At 36.9% G+C, this 21,154-nt stretch overlaps 1 protein-coding gene across 7 annotated transcripts in view; it reads right to left on the minus strand.

The window, feature by feature from the left end:
* Positions 1-21,154, minus strand: part of PRUNE2 (prune homolog 2 with BCH domain) — a 246,346-nt gene that overhangs the window by 167,233 nt on the left and 57,959 nt on the right. For all 7 annotated transcript variants that reach the window (XM_019648297.1, XM_019648298.1, XM_019648292.1 and 4 more), the window contains exons 5-6: positions 9,963-10,115; positions 7,357-7,451 (exon numbers count right to left, since the gene is read on the minus strand). In XM_019648297.1, coding sequence (XP_019503842.1) covers positions 7,357-7,451; positions 9,963-10,115 — 248 coding nt within the window. The remainder of the gene's footprint in view (positions 1-7,356; positions 7,452-9,962; positions 10,116-21,154) is intronic.

A 21,154-nucleotide genomic window follows, 5' to 3' on the forward strand; every position in this document is an offset into this window, starting at 1 on the left:
TTAACAATGGTTCAATGATGCTTTGCTATGGCCTGAGGAAATGTTTCCTTTTGTTAGGGAGAAGTTTAACAGTGATCTCAGGAATTCATTCTGATCTGTGCTCTGAAACCTAGCGAAAATGTTGGTATTTTTCCTCCGCAGTGTTCCAAGGTGCAGCTTGGCTGGTAGTCTCTACAGGGCAGAATGAGTTAGCAGTCTGAGTCATTTTACAGAATGCAACTCATGTGCTCTCTTCCAGGTTTCAAATAGCAGAGTGTCTGTCTGGTCATGAGGAGGCCCCCAGCTGAGAGCACAGCAGAGCCCCAGAGAGAAAACAGGCCTGAACAATTGACTCAGACTCCAGCTTCAAATAAAGGAGACAAAATTTCAAGAGTTGAAAGTCCCCATTGTTTCTCATTTAAAGAAACTGATTTGAAATAAAAACTTGTGGAAGCAACAGATAAAATGTGCTTAGCAGGCAACAGGTTCATTCAACCAGCCATATATATATCTGGTTTTATTCTTTTAAGTTGTCTGGGAAATGACTACCTTTATGAATAGTATATGTTATGGGTTGAACTGTGTCCCCCCACATTTATATATTGAAGTCCTAACTTCTAGCACCTCAGCATGTGACCTTATTTGGAAATAGGGTCATTGCCGATGTATTAGTTAAGATGAGGTCATGAGGGTGGGCCCTAATCCCATATGACTTGTGTCCATATAAAAAGGGGAAATTTGGACACAAAGACATGCATAGGAATGATGTGAAGATGAAGGCAGAGATAGAGATGATGCTTCTACAAGCCAAGGAATGTGAAAGATTGCCAGCAAACTAGCCAGAACTAGACACTAGGCTAGAAGTATGGAACAGATTCTCCCTCACAACCCTCAGAAGGAACCTATCCTACCAATACCAAATCTTAAACTTTTAGCCTCCAGAACTGTGAAACAAGTAAATTTCTATTGTTTAAGTCACACAGTTTGCAGTACTTTGCGATGGCAGCCTGAGCAAACTGATCAAGTATATATGCAGGAATGTGATTGATCATAATAAAATGTGATCAAGTCAATACCTGGCTATTGTTCTTCCTGAGGAAAGACACTAATTACTTACAGCCCTTCGAGAGATGTTTAAAGGAGGTATAATAATATTTGGTGTTCACCAGGGAACTATTAATGTGGCACTGCCATGAGCAACCTCGGTTGCTTCAGTGGTACCTCATTAGAATGAAAACATTTTGCCCTCCCCCTTAAATCTTAATATACTGCTTTACTAGGGAATAATCTAGGCCCGGGATATAAAATCACCACTTCATCCTGTTGGCAAAAGGATAAAGGCAAAGCACATGCATTGATCATCAATTCTCTTTTTTCTGATTGAGGATTTATTATTTTTAATTTTAATATCTTTTTATTTTTAACATGGATTTTGTTTTGGGCAACCTTTATTTCTCTCCACTGGTTCCACCACTAAAAAGAAGGATTGAAACAGATTCAAGCTTCAAGCTACCTGTGGTTTTTTTTTGGGGGGGGAGGGTTTCTTTGTTTGTTTTTGTGGTTTGTTTTTTTTTTTACTCAGATTAAATGTTCCTTTATTCAGCTATAACACATGTATAGATGTATAGACTAAATAACAGGTCAAAGATTCCATATTAGTGACTACTTCCAAATAAGAATCAGAAGATGCTTGAATTACAGTCACAAGAGTCCCACACTGAGTTATTCTATGAGGTACTCTCTTTTCATTGTTCTCTCTTTTTTAAATTTTTATTAACTTTATTAGGGTGACATTGGATAGTAAAATTATACAGGTTTTCAAGTGTACATTTCTGTAATATTTCATCGATATATTGTATTGCGTGTTCACCACCCAGAGTCAGTTCTCCTTCCATCACCGTATATTTGACCCCCTTTTCCCTCTTCTACCACCCTCTCTCCCTCTTTACCCTCTAGTAACCACTAAACTGTTGTCTGTGTCTATGAGTTTTTGTTTCGTTTGTTTTGTTCATTTATTGCTTTCAGTTTTATATCCCACATATGAGTGAAGTCATATGGTTCTCGATTTTTTTTGTCTGACTTATTTTGCTTAGCATGATAACCTCAAGATCCATCCATGTTGTTGCAAATGGCAGTATTTCATCTTTTCTTACAGCCGAATATATCCCATTGTATAGATGTACCACATCTTCTTTACCTGATCCTCTACTGAAGGACACTTTGGTTGTTTCCATGTCTTAGATACCATGAATAATGCTGCAATGAGCATAGGAGTATATATAGCTTTATGGATAAGTGTTTTTAGATTTTTGGGGGGTAGATACTCAGAAGAGGAGTTGCTGGATCATATGGTAATTCTATTCTTAATTTTTTGAGGGACCTCCATACGTTTTTCATAGTGGCTGTACCAATTTACATCCCCACCAACAGTGTATGAGGGTTCCTTTTTCTCCACAGCCTCTCCAACACTTGTTATCACTTGTCTTGTTGATAATAGCCATTCTAACAGATGTGAGGTGGTAGCTCATTGTGGTTTTGATTTGCATTTTCCTAACAGCTAGTGAAGTTGAGCAATTTTTCATATATCTGTTGGCTGTTTGTATGTCTTCTTGGGAAAAGTGTCTGTTCAGGTCCTCTGCCCACTTTTTAATTGGATTGTTTGGTTTGTTGTTTTTGAGTTATATGAGTTCATTACATATTTTGGATATTAGCCCTTTATTGGAGGAGTTGTTTGCAAATATCTTCTCCCATTAAGATGGGTGCCTGTTTGTTTTGTTGATGGTTTCTTTTGCTGTGCAGAAGCTTTTTAGTTTGCTACAGTCCCACTCATTTATTCTAGCCTGTATCCCTTGTCTTTGAGGTCAAATTCATGAAACCCTCTTTGAACCCAAAGTCCATAAGTTTAGTACCAATGTTTTCTTTTATGCAGTTTATTGTTTCAGGTCTTATGTTTAGATCTTTGATCCATTTTGAGTTAATTTGGGTATATGGTAACAGATAACAGTCTGGTTTCATTCTTTTGCATGTGGTTTTCCAATTTTCCCAGCACCATTTATTGAAGAGGCTTTCTTTTTTCCACTGTATGTTTTTGGCTCCTTTGTTGGAAATTATATGTGGGTTTCTTTCTGGGTTCTCAATTCTATTCCATTGGTTTGTGTGTCTGTTTTTCTGCCAACACTATGCTATGTGATTATTGTTGCTCTGTAGTATAAATTAAAGTCAGGGAGTGTGATACTTCCAGCCTCATTCATTTTTCTTAGGATTGCTTTGGCTATTCTCTCCGGTAATCAAATTGGCAAGCAATGTGAAGGGCACAAAGGATCAGGTACAATTGTACTCAGTTAAGTGGATTCCAATATGCGGTATATATGCCCCACAGGATATGTGCTATATTCAGACTCAGAATGATCCCAAGGCCATGGGAAATGGGACTTCAGTGTTTCCATGATCCTAGCTTCCAAGTCCTCTCTGTAAGAAAGGCTACCCCTCTGGCCATGCTTCTGATAAGGCTATTTTTTTATTCATGCTCCTCAAAGTCATATTCATTCTTACCTCATATATTGAGCAAAGCATTGAAACTCTGTATTATAATTATTTGCTCTCTATGGTAGATCTTTCAATAACTTCTAAAACCTTAATTAGATTACAACTATCATTTGTGATATATGTTACAATAAAAATGAGACAACGGGTTTAGTAGCTTTCTCCCTATAACATAGAGGACCAGAATTAACCCATCTGTCAAAGTCAGTGAATTCTACCTCCCAAATCAGTGGTTCTGTCTGAAAGACATGCTGTATATGTTGCAAGGAGACAAATTCTTCTAATTTTCTCAATATTTCCACCCAAGAAAATTAATTGGGTCACCATGCAAATAAAGGCCATGACGCACACAACTGTGGAATGGCAGCATCTCAAAGGACCATTGAAAATGTAGAGAATCCTTCCTCATTTCCCTGACATGCTACACAACCTCCAGTTGATTCCCTCCAGTGACAATAGCTAACTATTTTGCAAAGCCACCAGATCCATTTTTGGACAGCTGGATAAGCAGTACTATCTACAAATATGTGCTCCATATTTTCCATACCGTATCTCAGCCTTGAGCAATAGCTATCTGGAAGAAACTGTTTGGGAGGGAAGAAAGTAGATTGCTTTGGATGTACAGCTAGGTAGCTTGGCTTTCCTGGCTGTTTATATAAATTTAGAAGAAAATAAAAATCACGTATCAAAGTGACACTATGTACTAAGTATTGGGGGTGCCAAAAAGAAATGTATCCACATGACTTGTATTCATCCTTTGTTATTGGTATATATTGAGTATTACAATTTTAATAGATTTTTCCTTTCTTAATATTTTTTTCCTTTTTTTGGCACCCTCTGTATTTGTATTTACCAAGTACTTGTTATATGCCTAGCCTAGCACTGTGCCAGGAAATTAAAGAGAGATAGAAGTCCAAGATCATTACTCTCAATTAACTTAAAATATCATCTAACCATGATCAAATACATGAAACAAGTTCAAAATTAATGGAGGATATAGTATAGTATAAGTACTAAGTTGGTCATTTAGACTAAATTTTGCAAGAGTTCAGAAAGCGATTATAAAAAAATGGAGAATTTGGGCCGGCCGAGTGGCGCAATGGTTAAGAACTGGCTTGAGACACCAGAGGGCCCCGGTTCAGATCCCACATATGAGGGCCAGTGACACTGCCCTCCACAGCTAAGATGCTGAACAACAGCTCAACCTGGAGCTGGGCTGCTGTGAATCGCAGGCGACAGCACAGGCTGCAGCACCTGTGGCAGTGGGTTGCCATGGGCTACCGTATGTAGCCAGCAGCCAGCGTGAGCGGCCAGCAGCCGCAGTGAACGGCCGTCCAGAAGCTGGCGACTGATCTGCCTCGCCCGGGAAGAGCGCAATGATGGTGCCAACTTGGGCCAGTGAAGCAACGTCCTCCACAACTAGACTGAAGAACAAAACGACAGCAGCTTGTCTGTTCCCCTTCCCCCAATTCCCCAAAAAAAATCTTTAAAAAAAAAAAAAGAAAGAATTGAAAAAAAAAATGGAGAATTTATAAACATCATCATGAGGGCCGGCCGAGTGGCTCAGTAGGTTAAGAGTTTGCTCAAGAGTTTTGAGCTCTGAGCAACAGCGGCTCAATTCCCAGCCCGAGCTGAGCAGCCGCTGAGCTGCCAACAGGTAGCAGGATGGCTCAGCTTAAAAAAAAAAAAAAAACTAGCAGTATAAACATCATCATGAAGTAGCTATGTGTTGACCATACTTTTGAGATTTAGAAAGTTACAGGAATTAAGACTATTTCTTTGAGAACATATTTAGATTTAAAGGGCAATTAGACAACTGTTCCAAAACACACAAAATAAGAGACTGTGGATTCTGTCACTATTTTAAAAAGGTCCATGGGAATGGGAAAGGAATGTTGAAATATAATCAAATATGAGTAAGGACTGGGAAGACGCCATTGTATTATGGGATGATCTATGGAGAAAACCAAACTTTGCCCTTAACTTGGGGGTTTTTCCAACTGGCAGGCTGAATAAATAATAAGTATTTTCTCTTTCATATAAGATATAGAATGTTACTAAGACACTCCTTTGCCATTTCTCAGTCATCTTTAATATCTCCATTATGCACAAGTGAAAAGTTGTCACTCAGCTGATTAGAGTTTAACCTGTGTACCCTTCTTTATATGTACAGATGTCTTTCTCCCTCATCCCAGAAGATCATACAGTGCTTCCAAAGATGTACTTAACTGCTGATTAATTACTGGACCTCTATGTAAATTACTGTCAAGATTATAATGATAATTTTATCACTTATTCAGTTTGATGAACATTTATAGTTTAATGTATCTGACAATGTCATTTGTATAGACCTATAATATAAATGAAGGTACATTAAAGCTATGGTAAGTCTATAATAATAATAATAACAACAAAAGTCTTAAAGTAATTTGCTAACTACAGACAGTTCCCTAAGCAATTACAAGATGCTCTATGTTAATTTAGAAAGGAATTCCAAACAAGGCATTTAAAACCTAATAAGATGCCATTAAATAAAGAGAGACAGGGGAAGGAAAAAAGAGAAAGAAAACCCTAAGGCTCAAACTAGGAGAAATGATTCTCGGAGCTACTGACCCTTGCAAAATCCACGTTTTCCTTGGATTTTTAGATACAAAACAGATTTCTAATTGAAGGTGATTATCTAGTTACTACATCCCAAATTGTATTTCTTATATTGAGTCACATCAACATCTAATTATATGGAGCATTTATCAATTTGAAAGTCAAGGGAAACTAGAGTTTCCACATGCAATAGGAATATGCTCTGTAAACTGTGAGATACTATATAACCACCAACTGTGATTACAGTTAGGGACAACAGTCTGCCTCCTGGTACTCATATGGATCTATGAGCTGAATTATAATGCCAGTCAACTGGGAATAAATTTTTCAAAGAAATCACAGAAAAAACAAAATACGCCTAGTTTGCTCTTGGGTTTTCTGAGGTGTGGACACCCATATGCATGCCTGTTATTCTCCAGAAATATACATATTGATATAGTCACTATTACCATGAGAAAAAAATAAAGTTATAGAACATACAACTCTAAAAATTGAAAGACAAATTCCTATAATGCAATTTTTATCTCCATAAATGTGATTTGAGAGCTTGGTGCCTCAATCAATGGTTGATAGCTTGATCAAGGCAATATAACGATAAAGAAATATGCACACTTCTGCACAGGACAAATGTGCCTTTGTAAAATAGAATTCCCATCAGTTAGGTTAATTAAGAGTCACATACAAGTCATCAAAAACTCCCAAAGTAGACAAAAAATAATTTGCCAAGGAAACACAAAGACAAGAGTAGCATTCAGTCTGAGTCATTCATTTAACGGACTGGAAGAAGGGTCTTATTAATACTTGAGTTGTCACCATTGATGTCCAAAATGACATGCATCCAAACAGCTTACAAAGGCCAAAGTACAACTTGTTTTCTTTTCTTAGAAAAGTTCTCTGAACAATGCGGAGTGGTGCGCACGCATGCGCACACACACACACACACACACACACACACACACACACACACATATATGAGTGTGTCTTAGGCACTGTTTTACTGAAATGAATCAAACAGCATTAATCTTGGGAATCCAGGTTTGGCAGTTTTCACTGACGTTAGCACAGTGTATTCACCCAAAATAATAACCTGCATTCCTAATCAAATATATCCCAAAGAAGCATTCACAGCAAAAGACTAACACTGATTTATGTAGCAGAGAGAACTGTCTTCCAGTTGCCCAAACTGCAATTGTGTAAAATCCATTATTGCCAAAAAAGCCTTCCCTCTCTTACCTCGAGGGTCATGTTCACCGTACTAATGGCCACTTTTATTTCTCCATCTGACAGCTCCTTTAGGTCCTTCAGCATTCTCTGTTCAATACTTAAATCTGTGGATGAGAGGGAAGAACAACATGTTAAACTTGGGGAACTTTTTTTGAGTAATATCAAAGGATGATTATTTAAATAATTTTCCCTGCTAATTTCAATATTTTCCCCTCTGAAATTGCTTTTATCCATAATAAACACAAACATATTAAGGCAAAAATCACACTAGTGACAATCTTTGCATCAGTTAGGACCCCAGCAGGAAAAATAATTCACCCCTTGTCATCCAAAAGCTTCTGTAATGGCAGGACACCTACAGAGATGTGGGTGGGACTTGGAGAATGAATTAAAGATGGCGAGCATCCAAAGACCAGCAAAGGGACAAGGGAAGGAAACAAAGATCTGGGCCTCCACAGAGGGGCTGCCAGAGACTTGGCACGCCAGATCAGGAAGCGAGCAGAGAAGAAACACTACAGTCTCTCCCTTCTCCTTCCCTCAGCCCCCACGCCCCATGGAATGCTACTCTTCCCACTGACCAAAACCTACCAGAAGCCTGTAACCTTCAGGGAGCCCAGAAGTTTAAATATTCAGAGGTCAGTCTCTAGAGACCCAGAACAGACAAGGGCAGAGAATGGAATGGGGGGGAGGTGGATAAATGAAGAAAAACTAGCATAATCATGCAACCACCCAAATAATATTTAACAAGGCCAAAATTTGCATATAGGCTACATTTAGGTAAGCCCTTATGCTTTCTAATATAATTTTATTAAAAACGCACTTTATAATGTGACCCATAAAACTGTCATAACTAACTTGGTGACTCTCGTAATAGACTCTGGTAATAGAAGCTACTGAATTACTTAAATGATGGGAGGAATAATCCAGAATGGTGAAATTATCCAGAACTGCATAGTTTTAGTCAGGTGGCCAATGTACTTCAATAAAATCTATGGCCAAAAAACAGGAAAGGGTCTGGCTTAACATTTGATTCTCACTCTAGGTTATCATATCTGATTAGGCCTATCCCCTCAGGAAGAAGGCCCATAATAAAGCCCAGTAAAGCATGTATATTTATCCCAAATGCATATTAAGATCTCACTTACCCTCCCAACTTAAAGCACGGTCAATCACAGCAGTCTGGGGAAACACATAGGTACTAAATATTTTTCTTTGACTTGAAGATTAAAAGGCCACATTCTATCAAACTGCAGCATAAAATGATTTATAGAACATGCTGTGATATTAAAATTTTGGTTTAGCTTCAAAAATGAACAACAAAATGCATGCCCTCACACAGCGTTATATCCCTGTACATCCACACTTGTGCATTCGTACAGAAGGCGTGGCAGATATACAGTGCCCCCCACACATTTCCTTAGACATCCCCATCGCAGTGAGCCCCAGGATGGTGCTCAGCCATCAACACCTGCATCTCTTCTCCTGAGGGCTTTCTCTGGCCACCAGAGCCCATTCTAGGGGAATTAACAGTCCCTGGGACTGAGTAGCACTCAATATTCCAGGGGTATGCTGATAAGTAAGTGTTCAACAGCCAGCAAGGAAACTTGATTTGTAGTGTTTGACAACTTCTCTGGCATCAATATTTCTACAGTGGATGATGTCAAGCTGCCAAGCCAACATCAACCAACTCACAAAATTCCTGAAAATGTAATAATCAGCTCTTAGAGCTCAGATGAACAAGTTCCAAGACACCACTGCACCTTTAAGGTAGGGTGATGCTGAGGTGCAATTTTACACTCTCTGCCAGAGTTCCCTAGTGGGATGAAGGCCTGGTTTCCCACGGAAGTAAACCTGCTTGATAAAGCACTCCATCCCCTATCGGTGTTTCCTGAGGTCACCTCTCAAATATACTGTCTTGTCTCAGGCTCTGCCCCCAGAGGATTCCAAGCTAAGAGAGAAAGCTTTACCTTAAAGATAGATTGTCTGGGTTTAAATCCTGGCCTGGCTACTTGCCAGCTGTGTGTGTGATGACAAGAAAGCAGATGCTTCTATTGTTCTGATCTGGAAAGTGGGGATAATAATAGCACCTGACAGGGCTGTTGTAAGGATTTAGTGAGATAATCCACGCAAAGCTATCCTATCAGAACCTTGTGTAGATTAGGCACTCAATGAATTATAGCTATTTATTATTATTATAAACAATTGATCCAAGAAATCAACTGTCTTGATAAAGCCTAGACTTGGAGAATAATTTTATCAACTTAGCTGTCTTCTCTCTTATATTTTGCTAAAATTAACTGATTTACGAAACCCAATTGTGCTTGCCATTGCTCCTGCCACATTCTCAAAATAGAACTCTCTCAGCACAGAGGTTTCATGTCATGATGCAGCTGAGGTGTGCATTAGACACGTGAATTAACCGCATATCCAGGCACGAAGGTATCATGGGAGTCTGCAATCCAGGCTCTCTGCTTCGAGGTAAGCCAACATTACATGCCTGAAAATCTTTCACACGCACAAACAAAGCAAATTCACCTGCTGGGGCCTGGCAACACTCTATACCACAAACCAGCCCTATTTGGGGACTGTAGCAGAGTTGGGGGACAGTCACTCACCTTGAGCACTAAATTGGCTCTCCTGCAGGACATTGATAATGTCCTCTCTTGGAGGCAAGCTAGGAAATTTTTCTTCCAGGATAGAAAGAATTTCTTCCTGCTTTTCTGTGATCTTCTCGGATTCCATGGTCATGTACTTGAAAAGGATGCTACCTGAAAGGCATGAATAAAAACAGACATAAACTTTCAGTCAAACCAGGAAGGGGGCCAGGTAAAGCAACGTTTTCTGGCCTCTCGATCTATGCTTCCACTTCAAGTTTCTTGCCTGGATCAAGGGCCTCCACAAGTGCAGCATTCAAGAGGAAATGTTTAGAAAATCTTTCAGATATCATCGGCCCTGCCTCATTATTCTCCAGGTATTAATCTCTACAAGTTAACCGACTATGGTACACTCTATGGCACAGCGTTATTGGATAAAGAAACAAAATGTATAGCCCTCCCCAACCCCACACAAAAATGATATCTGTTGCTTTTAAATGATTTCAGAATGAAAGTTAGTGGTAAAGTATTGAAAAACCTTAAATGTTATTTAATAGTTCCTTTCACTATTCCACAGAGAAGATTGTTCCCACTCATAACATGACTGATTTCACATATGAGCGTCCTCCTTTAGACAACTAAATTACAGTCTCACTGGCAGCAGCAAAGGAATCTGACAAGGCAGTGAACCTGGAGCCCATTCCCAATCTTCCAGGCACCACACAGTTTTAAAGTTATTTACTATTGTCTAATTATAAAAATTCACAAGCTGGGTCTAAATCATAGGTTTCAATTACAAAATAATTTGCCAATATATGAATGACCAATCTCTCAAAAACTCCTGGAATTTTCACCTCGAAAGGAAGTAGTCACACCTGTCACAACCCCTTCCCCTGCCTCATGAGCTCAAAATAACATGGAATCATTGAGGAAAGAGAAGTTTTCCTTGATAATGAATGATTAATCTCTCTAAAACTCCCAAACCTATTGGTTAATCAAGGTGTTACCATTTCTCTAGCTTTCAGTGTGGCCTTAATGAAACAAAGAAAAAAAGAGGTAAGAATGTAGGAGAAATTAAGTGGTGAATGAGGGAAAACTGATGTACAATCTTGATATCTACCCTGAGACCTACAGAACCTAGAGATCAGATGTACAGTCACCATTAAAACATTCTGAAAAACCCCAAGTAAGTCATTTGGCCTCTCTGTTCCCATTTGCCCTATTTTAAAACAGAAATAACACTCCTTTCCCAGCTTATAAGACCACAGTGAGAATCAATTAATGTAAACATTATAATGAAAAGTAAATATGCCAAATATATTTAAAGCATTTCACTCATTCATTCCTTCAGCAAGTAACTATTGAGCACCTACTATGGACGAGGCACTGTGCTCGAGGCTAAAGATTCAAGGCTGAAATAGAGATAGCCTTGTCCCTTGAAGCTCATAGTAGTTTAGTGGCTAGAGATAAGTAAACACATAACTTTTCAATATAAAGAGGATAAAAAAATATCAATAAGGAAATAAATAGTACTCTGAATCTAGGCCAGAATTTAAGTTTCCTTTTCCTAGAAAAGGTTTCCTAGAGACAGTTAATCTAAGCTGAGACTTGAATGGTAGCTATGGACTTAAGGAGAAAGCAAGGTAACAGGGAGATCACAGCTCAGCCAGATCACGTGCAAAGGCACTGAGGTGGGAGAGGATTTGGCCAGTACAAGGAATGGAAAGCAATTAATTAGAGCTAGATAGTATGTTTTTAGGGAGAAAATGTTGAGAAACTAGGTTAGAGAGGTAAACACGGGCCACGTCAGAAAGGGCCTTACAAGTCATCTTAAAGTTTGCCTTTTATATTCAAAGGGAAATAAGGAGCCATTAAAGAGTTTTAAACAGGGAGAGGTAACAGTCCCAAATTTATGTTTTATAAGAATCACTCTGGCAACCATGTAGAGAATGAATTAGACACAGCATATCAGGAGGATTAGTTAGAAGGCTGTTTTAGATGAGAACTAAGGAAGGAGCAGTCAGCATGCAGAAAATTGAACACATTCAAGACAAATTATCATTTAAAGGTGGGGAGTAGCCAGTTGGATTCTGAGTATACCCTTTAGTCTGACAATTTCTGACATGAAATCCAAAATATTATTTTCTCTTGTTTTGCGTTATTTATTTCTTAAGTTAGACTATACAAGTCCAGCCAGAATATAGTGGGCACACAGCTGTGCCTATCGTTACATCACATTAAGAAAATAGCTTTTCATATTGCATTTCAACTGCATAACACCATTCTGGAAGGAACAAGTCCTCTTGAGCAAAGCTGTCTCTATGTAAGGGATTTTAGAGTCAGTTTTCCCCAAAGATTCTTTTTTCCTTTTTTTGGTTTTTTTCGTTTTTTGTTTTTTTAAGTGACCTCTTGCTGCAGTGTTTCCCAGCCCCAGGAACAGAAGCAGAACCAGAGGACAGGGATTTTTCTACTCCTTGTTAAGGCAATAGTGAACCTGAATTTCAAAAATGTCTTCATTGGCTTCTAGCTCTGATAGACTTGTACCAAGAATAAAGAAAAAAGCTAGATTAAAAAAAAAAAAAACTATTGTGAAAGCATCAGTTACCCAGGTGACTATCTTAGAATCTAAGATCCTGGAGAGAAGGTAAGTGCATAGAGGTGACCTCAGCATTTGGCGTTGCTTTTCCCCTCACAGTATTTGCTAATTCCTAAGTTGTAGCCAATGAGCTGAGAAGACTAGTACATTTAACAGTAGTTTCACAGGGTTAGGGGGACAAAAATTGGAGTCTAGGGCTCTCCATAGAGAAGGAGCCTCAGTTAAATAACCCAGGTTGTTAAATGGGGCCTGTTCAGAGCTAAATCCTGGAATAACGGCTGGAAAACCATGGTCTGCAGAGCAAACCCGGCCCACTGCACGTTTTTACAAACCAAGTGTTACTGGAACACAACCACGCCCATTACTTTACATATTCTTTATGGATGCTTTTGTACTTCAATGACAGGATAAGGTAGTTTAAACAGACAGCATAGGTCTGCAAAGCCTAAAATATTTACTATCTGGCCCAATACAGAAAAACTTTGCTGACCCCTGCCATAGGAGAAGAAGGGTGAAGTAAAAATAGAAGAGGGGTTAGAAAGTATAAATTAGTAGTCAACGGGATATGAAATACAGTATGGGGAATATACTCAATTATGTTGTAAAGATTATGTAGGGTCCAGATGGGTACTGGACTTATCAGGGAGATATAGTTAATGGTATTGTAACAGCTAGATACGATGTCAGAGGGGTAGTAGATTGAGGGGGGGGTGGGTTATCACTTTGTGAGGGGTTTAAATGTCTAACTAGTACATCGTTTTGTATACCTGAAGCTAATAAAAAATTTAAAAAAAAATAGAGCAGCCTTCATGAAGACTGAAATCCTGATTTGAATCAACTTAAACACAGAACAAATTAAGTTGATCTGACTCTCTTCTGCCTTTAAGATATGAAAGTAAATCCTGTCTAGAGCAAAAGAATTTCATCATACATAGCATCATCATCTCTGTATTTTTTATATATGATATTCAGCAATTAATAAAAAACTACCGGACATAAAGAAAATGTGACCAAATGACTGGAAGCTCCAGAGGAAAAAACTCATGAGGAAAAGAATGGAAACAGAACTAGAGGGAATAAAAAAATTAACTGGTGAATTACAGTAGAGAATTAGAATCTATATATAAAATATTCAGAAGAAATTTTAAAAACTGTAAATTTAATAGCAATTTAAGAACTCAAAAATGCATTTAAGTACAGATTAGATATACTAAAGAAAATATTAGTAAACTGGAAAACATGTGAGAAGAAAATAGTCATATTAATCATGAAGAGAAAAAGGGATGAAAAATACATACAGAAGAGCATAAAAGACATAGGGGACAAGGAGAAAAGGTCTAACATATATGTGATAGGAGTTCCCGTTGGAGAGGAGGGAGAAAAGGGACTTAAATAATATTTGAAAAGGCAATGGCCAATCATTTTTCAAAATTAATGAAAAATAATATCCTAATGTTTAAGATAAACTATGAACCCAAATCAGAATAAATGCAAAGAAAAATAACTTCAAGGCACATGACAAAACTGATAAAATTACACAGAAAAAAACAATTTAAATCAACCAGAGTAAAAAGGCATATTACTGCCAAAGGACCTACAACAAAACTGAGAGCTGACCTCATTTAAATGATGAAAGTCAGAAGACAATGGAATTATATCTTCAAAGTGCTAAATAATTGCCAATCTAGAATTCTATACTAAGTGAAAACATATGAAATAAATGAAGGCAAAATAAAGACATTTTCAGAAAAAAAAACTGGAAGTATTTGTTACAAGACCCAACTAAAATAGTAAAGGCAGAGGGAAATTATTACAGATGGAAGCAAAGAAATGCAAAAAGAAGAAACATTGGAGAGTGAGAAATTGTGGGGGGAAAATCAATATTCAGTGCACAATTATAATATCTATGGAGTTTAAAATATATGTATAATTAAAATACATTTCAATGGTAACAAACTGGAGAAGAGACTAAATAGAGATAAATTGTTCTAAGGCTCTTGGATTATCAGGGGACTGGTTAAAATATCAATTTATGGGCTGGCCAAGTGGCTCAGTTGGTTAAGAGCTCGCTCCAGAGTTTGAGCTCTGAGCAACAGCGGTTCGAGTCCAGCCCGAGCTGAGCAGCTGCTGAGCTGCCAACAGGTAGCAGGATGGCTCAGCTAAAAAAAAAAAAAAAAAAATCAATTTATATGAGATTTTAATTGTATAAATTTTATTGTAACTACTAAAAGAATTTTTTTAAAGAATTCATAACTAACAACCTAATTGGGGCGGGGGGGAATGTAATAGCAAAAATACTAATTTAGTATTAGCATAGTAAAGAAATGAGAGGAAAGGGGGATAATGTGAGACAAGTAGAGAACAAATAGCAAAATGATAAATTTAAAGTCAAATATAGGAGAGATTACATTAAATGTAAAGAAGCAATTAATGTTTAGTGGGTATAAAGTTTCAGCATTGCAAAATGAAAAAGTACTAGAGATCTGTTGCACAACAATGTATATATACTTAACACTACTGAACTGTACAATTAAAAATGGTTGATGGTAAATTTAATGTAATGTGTTTTTTACCAAAATAAAAAAAGAGGCAAAGTACTTCAATTTAAATACAAAAGTTATCAAACTGAATTTTAAAAGCTACAATATACTGTTTACAAGAGCACACCTTAACTATAACAATGTTTAAAGATTGAAAGTAAAAGGATAGAAAAATATATAACATTGATATATATTAATATCAAAGTAGACTATAAGACAAAAAGAATTACTTGAGATTAAGACAAATTTTTTATTATTATTATTATTAAAGGGTCAACCCTCAGGAAGATACCTCAATCCTAAATTTATATGCACTAATAATAAAGCTTCTAAATATAATGCAAAAAATTGACAAAACTGGATGAAAAGAAACACAGTGGGAAACTTTAACACACCAACTCTAAGAACAAGTAGAAAAAAATCCGAAAGATGTATTGGGTCTTCAGAAAAGTCATGACTCATGTTTGCAACAGATGGCATTAGTTCATTTTTGGAAGCACAAGTTATTCGCATCTTTGTAATTACTATGTCATTTGACAGCTAACAGTTCTAGATTCATTTTTAAAAAAAATTCGGCGATTTGGTTGAGTTTTGGAGATTTTGCAACAAGCTCAAGATGGAAGACCAAACTGTGCATTTTTGCCATATTTTACTGTTTTACTTCCATAAAGGGAAGAATGCATGTCAAGCTTGTGAAAAGTTGCATAAAGTTGACAGTGACAATGTTCTACAAGAACATCAGTGCTAAAGATGGTTTACGAAATTCTGTGCTGGTGATTTTGATCTCAACGATGTTCCTCGGCCAGGGAGGCCCATCCGGGTTGATGACGACAAAATAAAGGCATTGATCGAGTCAAACCCACGTTACATGACACAAGAGATTGCAGAAACACTGAACATCCATCATTCAAGCATTCACACCACCTGAAGAAGCTGGGATATGTAAGCAAGCTCGATATTTGGGTTCCGCATGAATTCAAAGAAGTTCATTTGACGGTGCATATAAACATCTGCAATATGCTCATTAAATGTGAGGAAAACAATCCTTTTTTGAAGCGTCTGATAACTGGTGATGAGAAGTGGATTGTTTACAACAACGTGGTGTGCAAACAGTCTTGGACCCGACATGATGATTCGCTTCAAACGACATGGAAAGCAGACATTCATCAGAGGGAGGTTATGCTCTCAGTGTGGTAAGATTTTAAAGGTGTCGTGGTTTTCAAGCTCCTACCAAGGAACCAATCAATTCAAATGTGTACTGTTGGCAATTGGACAGTTTGAATGAATTCATCATCCAGAAACATCCAGAGCTTGTTAATTATAAAGGAGTTGTGTTCCATCATGACAACGTGAGACCACACACAAGTTTGATCACCCATCAAAAATTATTGGAGCTTAGATCGGATGAGTTGCCACACCCACCACACTCTCCTGACCTTGCACTGTCAGACTTCCATTTGCTTCACTCTCTTTAAAACTCCTTGCGTGGGCCCGGCAGAGTGGCACGATGGTTAAGAACTGGCTTGGGATGCCAGAGGGCCCCAGTTTGGATCCCACATATGAGGGCCAGTGACACTGCCCTCCACAGCTAAGATGCTGAACAACAGCTCAACCTGAAGAGGGGATGCCATGAGTCGCCGGCGACGGCATAGGCTGCAGCCCCTGTGGCAATGGGTTGCCATGGGCCACCGTGTGTAGCCAGCAGCCAGCGTGAGCGGCCAGGAGTCGCAGAGAGCGGCCGTCCAGAAGCTGGCGACTGATCTGCCTCGCCCAGGAAGAGCACAATGATGGTGCCAACTTGGGCCAGCAAAGCATCGTCCTCCACAACTAGACTGAAGAACAAAAGGACAGCAACTTGTCTGTTCCCCTTCCCCCAATTCCCCAGCACTGTTCCCATCTCCCCAATTCCCCAATTAAAAAAAAAAATCTTAAAACAAACAAACAAAAAAAAACTCCTTGCGTGGTATAATGTTCAATTCAGATGAGGCTGTAAATCAACACCTTGTTCAGTTTTTTGCAAATAAAGACAGGTCTTTCTATGAATGAGGAATTATGAAGCTCACTGAAAGATGGCAAAAGGTTATCCAACAAAACGGGCAATATATCAACGATTGATCTCTGTTCTTTATATAAATAAATGACCTTTGAAAAACATAGACAAAATATGTCATGACTTTTCCGAAGACCCAATAGAATATTTGAGTAACATGAGTAAAAAACAACCTAACTGACATATTGAACATTGTTATCAACAATGGTAGGTTATGCTTACTTTCCTAGTGCAAAATGAAACATTGACCAAAATCAGCCATCTGTTTAGGCATCCATCAAGTCAACAAATTTAAAACCATTGCAATCACAGACTTACATTCTGTAGCTACCATAAAAAAGGTGAAAATCATAATAAAACAAAAACTAGAAAATTCCCAAAGGTCTGAAAATTAAACAATGCACTTCCAAATAACTCATGGTAAAAGAAGAAATCACAATGTAAATTAGAATATGTTTTAACTGAATGATAAAGAAAATATGACATTTAAACTTAAGGGATGCAACTACAGCCGTGCTCTGGGAAATTTTATATCCTCAAAAACATAAGATGTTAAGAAAAAAAAAGAAAATTCAGCTAAAAAATGTAGAAGGTTAATAAAGATAAGAACAAAATGTAAAGACATAGGAAATACACTTATGAAAAAAGTTTATGAAACTAAACGTTGACTCCTTGAAAAAGGTAATATAAAGAGTTTTGAAAACTGTCAAGAAAAAAAAGAGAAGACTGAGAGAAGGCATAATTTACCAGTATCAAGAATGAAACAGCAACACACTACAGGTTTTACTGACATTCAAAGATAAGTACAACTTTATTTGAAGAGGTTTTAAAATTTAGAGGAAGTGGACACTTCTGGAAAAACTTAACTTGCCAAAGTTAGAAAGAAGGAAAAGATGTTAAAAATATGGATGTTTCTATTTTTATTTAAAAATGAATCCATAGTTTAATATCCATAATTCCAAACATTTAAGAATATACTAATTTTACACAAATTCTTCCAAAGAATTTAAAAAAACACCCAACACTTCACAAATTATTTTCTGAATCCAGCATAATCTTGACACCAATACTCAACAGGGACATTACAAGAAAGAAGAATTAGAGGCAAATCTTTCTCATAAACACAGATGTGAAAAAAAATTTTTTTAACTAGTCCCAAATCAAATTAGCAATATGTAATAGATAATATATAGTGAGCAGGTAGGGATTTCATAGGAATTAAAGGGCAAATTAACATTCAAAAATTAATCAATATAACTTACTATTTTGATAGAATTAAAGAAAAAAATCATGATCACCTCAACAGATGTCAAGTAGTAGAATCACTTAATAAAATTCAAGATTTAATCATTATATAAAATCTCAGCCAAGTAGAAATAGAAACTGACTTCATTAATTTGACAAAGGGCATTTATAAAAACCGAATAAAAAAAGCAAATATTATATTTAATTGTGAATGAGACAATGCCTGATACTATTTCCATTCAGCACTGCACTGTGAATCCTAGCCAGAGCAATAAGGCAAGCAAGAGAAGTAAATAGTATAAGTAAAGGAAAAAAATGAATAAAAAATCTTTACTCATAGATGATATGTTTGTGTATATAAAAAACTCAAAAAATCTATAAATGTGCTTAAAACGGTAAGTAAATTTAGCAAGATTGTTAAACACAAGTTTAAAAATACAAAATTTCCTGTATTTCTATAAACAATCACAATTGTAAAATCAAATTTAAAAAGTAAAAAAACTGCAATAGCATCAAAATATAAGTTACTTAGGGATAAATTTCACAAAAATGTCTCTGGCTTACAGTCAGACCAAGAATGCAACTTCTTTGATTTGAGACTCTTGATTTTAAAATACATAAAATAGAAAAATAGTACTCAGAAGTTAATCTAACAGATATTGCACTAAACAGAATCCTACAGAATAATTCAACAAAAAGAGACTGATACTGGTTTATGATGAAGTGTGACTAGACAATTAAGTAGAAAGGCGATACCTTATTGACATAAATGGGAAAAAATAATGAGCATCAAAAAGATGCTCACCATACTCTCTGAGTTGTTTCTTCTGCATAAGAAAGGCTATGGCCTAACTTTATCCAAGGGACTCATCTACAGCAATTTTCTCCTTCACCTTAGACACCCATTTAGTTACACACTTAAGTTACCTTATCAGTACATATCAGGATATATAGCAGCCAAAAGCACTTCTTAGCAAAATCAAACCTTTTTTTCAAGTAAGAATTGATTTAACTTCCAGCAAATTCTACAAAACTAAAAAACTACTTAAATCCATATACCTAGCCAAAAGTGTCCCAGCTATTCACAGGCCAGGGGGGATAAACAACAAGCAACAAAGAAAGCAATTATAATAAAATAGTAACAAACATTTCATTCCACTAGAAAAAAAAAATCAACCACGACATTCTTTGTTCAAAAGAATGGGAAAGTGAAGGACCACTTGCCAAAAGCAATTGCAGTGCATTAATATTAAACATGATCTAACGAAGTCAGAAGTTGTTCGGGGAAATCAGTCACTACAGTGAAGGCATTTCTGCAAGATAAATTTTTAGCAAAAAAGAAGGGATTTAAACCTCTTTTCTTGCTTCACCTGGGATTGATTTCTTCATACTGAAACAAAACAATTAAAGAATGAATAGAGAGAGGGAAAGAGGGGGAAAGGAGAAAGGAGAAAAAAAGATAGAAAATACAACTTAGCTCACATTTTTGCCTGAAAGGGGATTTTAAAAAGCATATTGTCCACCTGAAACTAGTGTAATTTTTTTAAAAGCATATTATTCAAGTGCTTAATAATCTTAAAAAATTTTAAATGTCTGAATTTAATAAGGCTTATTATTTTTGTACAGCAGAATAAATAATTATCACTCTGAAGCTGTGGAATTGTTCTGGTTTTTAAATCTAGCTGAAAAAATATTAATAATTTTTTTCCCCTGCCTCCTATATAGATAGGTCTTTCCTCTTCCTAAGCAAAACAAGCAATTTAAATTCCCTTTGGACTTTGTAACCATTTCAGGAGACCGATGATTCACTCTTTGGGTGTGAGAAAAAAAAAGAAGAAAAAAAAAGCCTGGCCCTGTTCCTTTCTTATTTGACCTCCTTAAAAGGATCTTTTTGAAGCTGTTAGTCCAAGCTACTAAAATAGCAAGAAACTATTCTTTATTAAAGTTCAAATGAAGCTACCAATATAAAGGAAAGAAATTGTTTCTTAAAAACCTAGAGCATAGTTTTTCCACATCCTGAGCTAATAACAATCACTATTTGTTTCACTACTCATATTGTGGTTCTGTTAAGGCCTTACACAAATAATGTGAAAGGCCTTTTGAGTCAAGTGTGATCTTGATGGAGACATGCCTGGTAATCCGTGGCTTAAACCTCATCATTGCCAGTTGGTTCCTGGAAAAACACACACACACACACACACACACACACACACACACACACACACACACACACACGTGCACGCACACAAACCCCCAATGTGAAATTCCAATGTGGAATTTGGCAATAGTCCTCTAGTACACATCTCTGGAGAAATAAGAAAATATAAGTTGAGTCCAACAGGTCTATAGTAATTGTTTGCCTTTGGCACAAACCCAGGGCATAACCAAACACCAATGTTAGGCCACTGTGACTGTATAATGTGACTTTTGGACAGGTCAGGCTGCAGCTTGCCTGAAAATAATAACAATGAGATCTTCTAAGCAGATGTAGTAGGAGGGAGGAAGAGGAGGAAGGGAAGGAGAAGACAAGGAAAGGAGGGAAAGAGAAAGAAAACAAAGAAAAAAGATACTACAACAGAAAAATGGGTGAGCCACAAAATCATATCTTTGTACCAATGTATTACAGTTTGATACTATTTTACTATTTATAGAAAACCATAATGATGAGCTATTTATTCATTGACTACAATTCTTTCCTACTAAATAACATGTATTTTTTGAACAGTAAACCAAATTTCTTAATTTGCTAACAAAATATTCTCTAGAGTTTGCCTGCACCCCA

The sequence above is a fragment of the Hipposideros armiger genome, unplaced genomic scaffold (genome assembly GCF_001890085.2).
Source record: "Hipposideros armiger isolate ML-2016 unplaced genomic scaffold, ASM189008v1 scaffold_124, whole genome shotgun sequence".
Classification (NCBI taxonomy): Eukaryota; Metazoa; Chordata; class Mammalia; order Chiroptera; family Hipposideridae; genus Hipposideros; species Hipposideros armiger.